The sequence below is a fragment of the Balaenoptera acutorostrata genome, chromosome 2, assembly GCF_949987535.1.
Source record: "Balaenoptera acutorostrata chromosome 2, mBalAcu1.1, whole genome shotgun sequence".
NCBI lineage: Eukaryota > Metazoa > Chordata > Mammalia > Artiodactyla > Balaenopteridae > Balaenoptera > Balaenoptera acutorostrata.
The window spans coordinates 178215827-178226255 of NC_080065.1; the positions used below are offsets into that span (position 1 = coordinate 178215827).

The 10429-nt window shown below is 56.2% G+C and overlaps 2 protein-coding genes across 8 annotated transcripts; one reads left to right on the plus strand and one right to left on the minus strand.

The window, feature by feature from the left end:
• Window positions 1–272: 272 nt before the first annotated feature.
• CCDC159 (coiled-coil domain containing 159) lies at window positions 273–6449 on the minus strand. Of its 6 annotated transcripts, none has more exons than XR_009007288.1 (13): window positions 6357–6446; window positions 4678–5019; window positions 4357–4577; window positions 3595–3628; window positions 3182–3270; window positions 3010–3091; window positions 2622–2817; window positions 1953–2020; window positions 1795–1871; window positions 1353–1464; window positions 1043–1125; window positions 543–656; window positions 273–378 (listed from the first exon to the last, which is right to left on the minus strand). XR_009007288.1 is itself a non-coding variant. In XM_028163286.2 (13 exons), the coding sequence occupies exons 1-13, from the start codon at window positions 6436–6438 to the stop codon at window positions 374–376; spliced, it is 1281 nt and encodes a 426-aa protein (XP_028019087.2). In that variant the 5' UTR covers window positions 6439–6449; the 3' UTR covers window positions 273–373. The 6 variants fall into 6 exon arrangements, 5 of the variants coding, with proteins under 5 accessions (XP_028019087.2, XP_057397651.1, XP_028019082.2 ...); XM_028163286.2 differs by having other exon boundaries at window positions 1343–1464; window positions 4678–4778; window positions 6350–6449; XM_057541668.1 differs by having other exon boundaries at window positions 1343–1464.
• Window positions 6450–6644: 195 nt separating this feature from the next.
• TMEM205 (transmembrane protein 205) lies at window positions 6645–9154 on the plus strand. Of its 2 annotated transcripts, none has more exons than XM_007168935.2 (4): window positions 6645–6777; window positions 7407–7515; window positions 7621–7784; window positions 8786–9154. In XM_007168935.2, the coding sequence occupies exons 2-4, from the start codon at window positions 7416–7418 to the stop codon at window positions 9089–9091; spliced, it is 570 nt and encodes a 189-aa protein (XP_007168997.1). In that variant the 5' UTR covers window positions 6645–6777; window positions 7407–7415; the 3' UTR covers window positions 9092–9154. The 2 variants fall into 2 exon arrangements, with proteins under 2 accessions (XP_007168997.1, XP_007168998.1); XM_007168936.2 differs by lacking the exon at window positions 6645–6777 and adding an exon at window positions 6793–6924.
• Window positions 9155–10429: the final 1275 nt, after the last annotated feature.

The following is a 10429-nucleotide window of genomic DNA, read 5'->3' on the forward strand; positions in this document are numbered from 1 at the left end:
TCTGGTGGTCGCTGCTTGATCTTATTAGGAGGAACGCAGGGCAGATGAGGGTCAGGGGCCTCAATTTCCCCATTTGGGCAGTAGGGACAGCAGGCCAGATCGCCAAGGGCCTATCTGGCCACTCGTATCTGGACAGGCTTACCCCTGACCTTGTCATATACTAAATCCAGCCTCACCCTGTCCCCTGACCCTAGGCCCACATATCCCGAACAGTCCCTGGGGTCTCCACACCCTCCCCAAGACTGGGTAGTAAACTGTGGGGGTCACTCTCAGGCGCAGGAAGCAGCAGGAGCAGCAGTCCACAGGTGGAGGAGGGTCTCAGCTAGTTTATTTTCTCTCTGGAGGGGTCTTCAGGGAGAGCAGTCCCAGCTGCTCAGGCTGTGGAGAAAGAGGGTGGGTCAGAGGCTGGCCTGGCCCAGGGGACCCCAGGGCTGGAGGTCAGGGGGCAGATGCCCAGGCTGGGAGTTGGAAGGGCCTGTACTTTGGGATTCCAGGGCGGGCCAGGAGGGGAAGGGTAGGTTGGGGCAGGGGAGGATCCACACCAGGTGGGAAGGAGCAGCTCTTGCTGAGTGGTGGCTGGGAAGGGTCCTGGTCTGAGTCCGAGTCCGAGTCCCAGGAGGGGAGTGGAGGGCTCAGGCATCGGTGCCCCTTATAGCCTGCAGGAGGGACAGGTGCAATTCTGGCACAAACCCTGAATGTGACCCTCGAGTGGCCTTTGAATATGGGCCCAGTGCCCTTGATATTATGTGATCCTTGATTATGTCCCTTGAATGTGACCCAACATGACACCAAAGTATGACCTCGATGACACCTGAATTTTACCCCACTGACCCTTAAAAAAGATCACAGTGACCCTGAGTGACCCCTGGGTGAAACCTCCAAGGACTCTTTAATGTCACCCCAGAACATTATTTAATGTGACCCCAGAATAAGACCCAACAGACCCAACCACCCCCAAATATGGCCTCTGAACATGACCTCCATGAGTGAAGCTGGAGAATGAACCTCCCCCAACCCTGGAGTGCTGCTCAGCCCCACTCACCCCTGAGGCTCGCAGCCCTGGGGCGGCCCCCTGAGTATCTGGCGAGGCCACCAAAGGAGTTCTGCAGCAGGTGCACAGCAGACCTGTGGGGAGATGGGGATCTGGGGGCCCCGGGGGACTCTGGACTGCTCAGAGCTGGGGCAGGGAGGCCATGGTGGGGGCAGGGGCGGAGATGAGTCCTGGGAGGAGAGGGACTCAGGTGGGTTCCAGGTTCTGGTGGTCACTACTTGATCTGATTGGGAGGAGCACAAGGCAGATGAGGGTCAGGGGTCAGAGGTTAGAGTGGGAGCTGGGCATCACCATATGTTACCCAGCTCCTTCTGGAGGTCATCCCTCCAGGAGCCACTGCCTCCTGGTGGCAACTCCTCAGTCTCTGGCCAGTTGGATGTCTCATACCCCTGCTGCTTCATTTTGGTCAGGACCTGAGGCCGGGGGAGATGGGAGGATAATAATAATAATGATAATGATGGTGAAACGTGTAATATAGCATTTATCACATTCCAGGCTGCCTTCAAAGTGCTTATCACTCAGTTAATGCAGCTACTCGGTCAGGTAGGGCTGTGTTGTTACACCCATTATTCAGATGAGGAAACTGAGGCCCAGAGACGGGAAGTGACTTGCCCACACTCACACAGCAGTAAGTAGCAGAGCTGAGATTTGAACCCAGGCCTTCTGGCTCCAGTCTGATGGTGGAGGCCAGCAGAGATCCCCATAACCCCAACTCACGCAAGGTCCCCGTGCTCTCTGCTCACCTTGCGGCACTTCACCTGTGTCTTTTGCATCTTCTGGATGTTCACCAGGTTCTCCGTGATCTCCTCTTCCTGTGCCTCTGTAGGGGGAGGGGACTCAGGTGGGCCAGAGCTGTAGAAGGACCCCCCCGCCCTCCTGGTCATGGGCTTTGGGCACTCACGGAGCTTTTGATAAATGAAGGTCACCTCCTCCCGCAACAGCTCCAGCTCCTCCCACAGGAACTTCTTGCTGAGGGGACAGTGCAGCCTCTGGCCTCCCATTTCCTGACCTCCTGGCTTCCCATTTGCCCACCTGCCTCCCCAAAGCCTCCTCCACCTCCCATGTTTCTATCTGTTCAACTACCATCCCCCAGGCTCTGTCCCCTCCCCATACTTGCCTACCCACCTGTCTGCTCCTACTACTATTCCCCCACTCCTACCCCTCCCTAGCCCCGTGTCCTCTCCTTCTGGCCTCCAGCCTCCCATTTCCTCAGCCCCCCATTGCCTTGCTTCCAGCTCCTCACCTTCTGCCCCCCCAGACCTCCAATACCCCCAGCCTCTGCCCCCCTCGACCTCCTCTACCCTCCAGCTTCCCATGCCACCCCCGCCAGCTTTCTGATCCTCCAGCCTCCCTTTCCATCCCACCTCCTGCCTCCCCTATTTCTGGCCTCCCAGTCTCCCACACACCCCCACTGCCTCCTGCCTCCCCCATCCCCTCCTCTTGTCCCCCAAGATTTCCAAGACCCCCCAGACTCCCTTACTCAGGCCCCTCCCATTTCCCCCATCCTACCTGTGGTTCCCTCTCCTTGGCCTCCCTTCCCTCCCGCAGCCTCCCTCCTGGCAATACCCACCTGTCCCGGATCTCCTGCGCCAACAGCTGTAGAGAGCGGGTGGTACGGGCCCGCTGCACCTCCTCGTTGTCATGCAGGGTCTTCTGCAGCCCCTGCAGGCCTTTAGCCAGGGCCTCATATAGCTCCTGCCGTCCCTCGTCCACGTCCCACTTGTGTCTCTCCTTGTCTGCCTGGCGGCTCGTGGGGCCCAGCACCTCTACAGAGATGGTGGGACCTTGGCTGAGCCCCACCCACACCCTGAGCCCATCTTTGAACCCAGCTTGCCCTCACCCTGACCAGACTCTGGTCCTGAACCCAGACTCATCCAACTTCTCTCACCCTGGCCTGACTCAGCTGACCCTGATAGGAGCAGCCTCCAGCCTTACCTTGACCTTTGGCCAGTTCTCACCTTCAAGCTGTTGGATCTTGATTTGCTGCAGGCAGCTCCCCTTCTCCAACATGGTCACTGAGTGGTTTAGGAACTCGAAAGCCTGGAGGAAGAGGCCAGGCCTGGGGGTGAAAGCACGGGTGGAGTGGGAGGGGCAGGAACAATTGCTGGGGGCGGGGCTGAGGTGGCTCACCTTGGTCTGAGCCTGTAGCTGACACCTGAGTGACTCCAGTTCACATCTCAAAAGCTTCTGGGATTCGGGAATCATCACGGTGGACTTAACTGTGAGCAGAGGTGAGGGTCAGCCGAGGCTGGGAGGGGTGGGGGCAGGGGCAAGGTCAGGGCAGAGGTCAGTAGAGGCTCAGGGTCTGGTTGAGGGGGGACAGGGCAAGAAGCTGGGGTAGGCTGAGGCAGAGGTAGAGGCAGGAATAGAGGTCAAGGTCAGGGACAGGGATGGTGGGCGAGGTTAGGGGCAAGGGTCAGCTGACTATGGGGCAGGGATGAGTGGGCAGCAATGGTGGGGGTCCACTGAGGCTGGGGCAGAGGGTGGAGGTAGGAACTGGCAGGTCTCCCACCCACAGTCTTGTTGAGCGGGAAGGTTCTCACCTTTGGTTTTGGAAGAGCTGGTCTCCAAGGGCTTCTATGAAAGGTGGGCATGAGAGTAGTAATAATTTATCCCTGTTCTGCCTCCTTGCTCACCCCAATCCAGTGTAAGGGGGCTAGACATGATTTGGGTCTGCTGAGTTCTGGGTGTCCTAGAACCCCAAGTGCAGGCAAAGCTGCCTCCAGGCATATGCACGCACCCCACCACCATCCCCACCCCCACCTCCGCCCCAGCCTGAACACGCTCAGAAGTGCATTTGTGTGGCAGGCCCATGGGCTGCCCGAGAGCATGCGCCTTCAGAGCCATGTCTCTGTTTGCGCTCAGGTAATGGCCCTCCTCCTTAGGGGCATCAACAATGTCTGCAAGGAGCACCAGTAGCCACTGACGCACAACCACACATGGTCATCAAAACACGACCACAGACACGCAGCCTCAGACACAGCCGTGCACACTAAGTCATAAGACCCAGGGCATGTATTCATGCCCATCTCAGACACACAACCACAGACACACAGGCAGTCACATCCAGAGACAATCACAGACAGGACCTCATTAAGACACACAATCGCACATCCACACATCCGTTCCATTCATTCAAGACATTTTTAGTGCAGGCCTGCTGAGCACTGGGCGCTGTTCGGGGTGCTGAAGACAGAGGGTGTGAGGGGTCTCCAGGAGGACTCTCTGCCCCCACAGCTCCCTCCCTAAGCCCTGCAGCGGTAGATATCGGTGCGGCAGGAAGGGGTTTCCCGGGCGGGGATGACCTTAGCGTTGCTGTGATGCCTCTTTGGAGGGTCCTGGTCATTACAGTGCTCCTGTGAGTCCGAGTTGGGGAAGGACCCATGCCACTGAGGCCCCGAGTCTCTCGCTGGCCTCCAGGTTCCAATTGTCACTGTGTTTTCGGGTGCAGCCAGCTGCGAGGTCTCTGGCTCTGGGGTCCTGGACCAGTGAAATGTATATTCCAAGGTCTTTTCTGAGGAAGGGCCTGGGAGGGGGGGGTGGTGTGTGGTGAAGTTTCCTGAGAGCCAGCCCAGAGCACTCCAGCCCCTCCTGCTCCCCAGCCCCAGGGCAGCCCCTCAACGAACCGCAGCACTTGTCACACTTCTCATCAGCAGGCAAACACACGTTGGAGGGTGACGGAGGTGAGCAGTAGCAAGGCACGGAGTAGTCAGGATCCAGGGGTAGGCTGGCCAGAAGAGGGTTGCTTTGAGTAGGGGGGACAGAGGGCTGCACTGAGACCAGCTCCCAGGTCCTGACACTCTCATGCCCTCTCTGACACCCCAGAGAGGCCTCAGCCCTGAACACAGGCCTCTTATTTATGATAGGAGCCAAAGCTGGGTGAAAGATGATCCCAGCTCCGGGGGTTAGGATGGGCAGTGAGAAAGACCTAGAAGATCCCACAGGAGTCAGTGAGGTCTGAGACGAGCCTAAAAGAAAAAAAAGATCTTAACATTGGGCCTTAAAGGAAGGACATCCCTGGCAGGAAACAGCGTGTGCAAAAACTTGGAAGTCTGGAACTAGGTGCTCTTTGCGGGTCAAGTCAGGGTGGCTGGAGGCAGGGTCCAGAAGGAAGCAGCAGGAGGTTAGCAGGGCAGTTCAATCAAGGCAGGGCAAGCCAAGACGGGGAGTTGGGAACTGGCTCCCCAAGTAAATGGGAGACATAGAATGTGAGCAGGAGAGGCAGAGCATATCTATTTAATAAATGTTAGCTGAATGGGGTCCCAGGCCTGTACTAGGTGAGGCTGGAAACAGGAAAGAACTCAGTTCTGGGTCTCACATCCACACCCCCTGCTCTTCCAGTGTAGCCAGGGCTGACACAGCTGGAGAAACCTGGAGGAGGTCTGTCTGGAAAAACTTCCAGGTGAAGGGCAACTTGCCATGGGTTACACTCAGCCAGAAAGGCCACAGTATACGCCTTTCTCTTCTTTTGTCCTTGCTGGGTCCTCTGGTATCTTTCCCCTAACCCAGTCCTCCTGGAAGACTCCTATATACCCTTCAAAACCCTACTCAGCATTGCCTCTGTAAAATCTTCCTTATTCCCTTTTTAAGCTCATATTTTCTGAGCATCTTGCTGAGTGCTGAGCACCACCCTAAGCCCTCACTGGGTGTTCACACCCACCCTGTGATGTAGGAGTTATTATTCTGCCTGAACTGTTCTAAGCTACCACTTCAAAAGTCACTGCCTCAGGGAGGCTCTCACTTCCAGAGGCAGTACAGCATGATGATGAAGCAAGGAGACCCTCCAGCTAGATGGCCCAGGTTCACATCCTAGCTTTGCCCCTTCCCAGCTGTGCGATGTTGGAGGAGTTACTAAACCTCTCCGTGCCTCATTGTCCCCAACTATAAAAATGGGATGTCATACTATCCACCTTACTGGGTTGTTGTGATTAAGTAAATTAATCCATGCCAGTGCCTGATATACAGTAGTGGGGAGCTCAGTGTCTGTCCTTGAACATCACACAGAGGACTTGGTACTTGGGAATCATAGGAGCCCTGGGAGACTTGGAGGGGGAAAGGCAAGATGCATTTCTGAGTGTCAGTTGCAGGCAGGCCCCCAGTCGAGCCCCCCTCCCCCTCCCCCTCCCCCTCCCACATCACCTGTTTTCCCTCAGTCCTCCCCAATAGAATTCTTGGAGGAACGGAGCGGGGTCATTTGCCTGGGCCCCGCCCGCCGGGGCCTTGAATCCTGCGCCCCGCCCGCCGGGACCTTAAATCCTGCGCTCGCCAGGCTCCCGACCCCCTTCCACCTCCACCTACCACATACCACCTGCTCCTGCTCTCCCATCAGGGACCGCGAAGCCAGCCCCCAGATGAGACGCTGAAATTTGATCCCGTGGAGACACCATCCTATTAAAACGCGCGGAGCCCAAAGGCAGAGTCACAGAGAGGGGTGTGGCTGGCATTTTAGCTCCGCCCCCGCCGATGCAGCCGAAGACCTCATTGGCGCCTTTCCGCTTCCGCAGATCTTAGGAGCCGCGGTGTAATTGGGTGAAATCCCGAGGAGTGGACGGGATTCCAGGCTGGTTTCCGTTCATCGATTAGTCAATATCTAAGAGGGCGGTACAGGAGTTACAGATCTCCGACCCGATTGGCTTCTGGCTTAGCTGGGAGGCGGGACGAATTCTTGGTCCCACGAGGGGAGGTGGCCGAGGAGGTCCGCGGCCACCCCGGAGCGCGAGAGTGAGGTACCGAGCCCAGCCCGCCTGACCCCCTTAGATCCGGCCCCGGACTCTTGAGTGCTGCAGGTCGACGTCCGGGTCCAGTGGTGGGGTCGGTGCCCTTGGACCCACCTGACCCTCTTAGATCCGGCCCCGGACTCTTGGGTGCTGCAGGTCGATGTCCGGGTCCAGTGGTGGGGTCGGTGTCCTCGGGATGAGATTTAGGGTTTCTCAGGATTAGATGGCGTCTCCAGGAGGTGCTTTGGGAATCTTCATAGTGATATCTGGGATCCTGTCATGAAAGAAGTGATCTTTGATATCAGAACTCGGTCCCTGGGGTGATATTTGGGAGTCACTGGGGTGATCTCTGAGGATCTAGGGCTTCGAGCTTGAGCTGCTGGGGCTGAAATTTGGGGGTCTCAGAGGTGGCATGGATGTTGGGGTCCAGAGAGCCTAAGATCTTGAGGGCTGACATTTGGAGAGATGGAGTCGGGGGACGTCACAGAAGTGCTATGGGTCTTCCCCACCGCCATTCCTGGGCTACTATCCCTGGATCCCTGCTGGATAGACCATGACCCTGGCCTTGTGAAGGCTCACAGGGTCTGAAGGCCACAGGGCAAATGTAAAACTCTGACCACCTGGTGCCTCCTTCCCAGGCCCGCAAGATGGAGGAAGGTGGAAACCCGGAAAGCCTGACTAAGGTGGTTCATCTACTGGTCTTGTCAGGGGCCTGGGGCATGCAAATGTGGGTGACCTTCGTCTCAGGTAGGGACCCTCGGCCTGGATATCATGAGTGCCTAAGGTGGGGACAGGGATGAGAGGGGGACTTGGAAGTGTCCTAACAGACATGTGGACCCCTGCACCCCACAGGCTTCCTGCTTTTCCGAGGCCTTCCCCGACATACCTTCGGCCTGGTGCAGAGCAAACTCTTCCCTTTCTACTTTCACATCTCCATGGGCTGTGCCTTCGTCAACCTCTGCATCTTGGCCTCACAGCGTGCTGGGGCTCAGCTCACATCCTGGGAGGCCAGCCAGGTATGCGGGGTTGAGCTCCACTACCCTCTGGAGGTTCATTCCCAGGACCACACTGAGCACCTATGGCTACACCTTTGTGAGAATTAAAACGAAACCCCCCAAACTGCCCCTTCTTCCTGGTGTATACAAAGCTGGGTTCTGGATACCCTTGAGCAGTGCACAGCCTGCACAACCATCCCCAGCAGCCCTGACTAGTCCCCAGTGTCTCTCTGCTGGCTGTTGCTCCCTCTCCTCCCCCTGGCTGGGCCTGCAGCCAAGCTGTGGTGACTCAGCTGGGCTGGGGCACTGACCCCATCTCAGTGTTTAAAAACCAGCCTGACTGGGAATTTACAGTCCCCCACCCCCATCCACACATTTTTCCCAGCCACAAGGCAAGGAACCATCTGTGCATCTCATATTTCTCTATCCTGCCCTCCCCCTGCCCCCATTATGTCCCTCAGATGTGGGCAGGTGAGGCCTGACAGGGGTTTCAATAATCCCACAGACACAGGAGGGATTATGGGTAATTGGAACTTCGAGGACTTTTAATTCACTCCCTGTGGGCCCAATGTCAGCTTCTAGGGTCTAGGCTGGGGCCACAAAGGAGATGGGCCCTCTCTTAGGCTCTCTATTTTGGGGAAATGAGGGGACAGTTATGGTGCTCTGTCCCAATTCAGGGAAGAGAGGCTCTGCCCTGAGATACCTTCAGTTTGGGGGAACAGAGGAAGGTAGGAGACAGGCTGTGTTCTGGAAAGTTCCAGTCAGGGTATCAGAGGAGAGGAGGCTCAGGAGGTTTGGGGGAGAGAGAGGAGATAGTGGTGGAGCCTTTCCTTAGGAGCTGTAGGTTTCAGGGTATGAGAGCTGGAGCTCTGTTTGGGTTTGAGGTTGGAGCAGGGAGGCCTGTCTTTGACCCAGTCCTGCCCCCCATTCCCCTCTGGGCTTTGAGGATGCAGAAGGACCCTCCCTAGGGCCCCTGCTGCCTCCCAGGCATGGTTCACCTTGTCCTCCTGCCGCCCCACCAGCTCTGCTTGCTGCTCCTGAGCCTCATGCTGGCCACCATCAACGCCCGCTGGCTGGAGCCCCGCACCACGGCCACCATGTGGGCCCTGCAGACCATGGAGAAGGAGCGGGGCCTGGGCGGGGAGGTGCTGGGCAGCCACCAGGGCTCAGACCCCTATCGCCAGCTGCGGGAGCAGGACCCCAAGTACAGTGCCCTCCGCCAGATCTTCTTCCGCTACCATGGCCTATCCTCCATTTGCAATCTGGGCTGCCTCCTGAGCAATGGGCTTCATCTTGTAGGCCTCGCCCTGGGCCTCAGGAGCCTCTAGCACCCACTGACTCTCTGTCTCTGCTGGGGCCCCAAATGTCAATAAACACTTCTTTGGAAATGACTGCTGTCATTTTTCTCCAACTGGGAAGCAGGGGGAGGGGCAGGCAAGGGTAGAGCTGAGGGATTCCGTTTCCCCATTCATGATGATTTGGAGAGTTAGCTGTTGCAGCCCTTAAGCTCTTCCTATAATGGTGCCCATTTGTTGAGCACACACTGTGTGCCAGGTGTGGCGCTAACCACAGATCATGTATATTGTATTATTATACATTATTGTATTATTATAATAACATGTATTATTGTAACAACAGCTGGTTCTGATCCCTAGAGGACAATCATATTTTTCACCCCATTGACATTGGGGGTGGCCATGTGACTTGCTTTGGCCAATGAAATGTGAGCAAAGTCACTTCCAAAGAGAAGTATACAAGCCAGTATGTGATTCGCCACATCTTCCCCTCACTGCAATGACCGGTGTGAGTGAGAAACAAACCTTGCATGTTAGATGCCATGATGACTATAGAGCCGCTTGTTACTGAGCATATGCCAACCCTTCCTGACTGATGCATATCATCTCAGTTTGTCCACAACAGCCGTTAGAGGTGGCTAACATTGTTCCATGAAGCAATGGGAGCTCAGAGAAGTTCAGCAAGTGGCTTCAGGTGCAGTTGTTGGGATTTGAACCCCAACAAAGCCTGAACTGTGTTTTGTTTTGTTTTAAATTTTTGGCCACGCTGCATGGCATGCGGGATCTTAGTTCCCCAACCAAGGGATAGAACCTGTGCCCCCTGCAATGGAATTACAGAATCGTAACCACTGGACCGCCAGGGAAGTCTCAAGCCTGAACTGTTATAACTGCAGATTCTCTTCTGTTGGCTTGAAGAAAAGTCTGGGACCTCAGCTGGGCCTGGTTGCCAAATTGTGTGGCCTCAGGCAAGCGTCTGCCCCTCTTTGATCTCCAGTTTCTTTATCTGTAAAAGGGGGGGCGGTGGTTAATTCTAAGGGCCCTTAAGGGTATTTGGAAAAGGGCTCTAGCCCAGTTTAGGTCAGGCGCTGCACGTTACAAACACTAACTCAGATCAGAACCCTTACACAACCCTGTGAGGTGGGTACCCTCGTTATCGACCACGTGACGGATGGGGAAAATGAGGCCCAGGGAGGTTAACATGTCCAAAGCGACAAGGCTAGAAAGTGGTGGAGCTGAGATTCCAACCCGGCTCGAGAGTCCGTGCTCTTAGCTGCTGTGCACGTAGTAGGAGCTCCACGTATGGTTAGTGAAAATGAAATATTTATTGTCAGGGAACTGACAGCTGCGCGCGCGGTGCGACTTCCAGCCCCT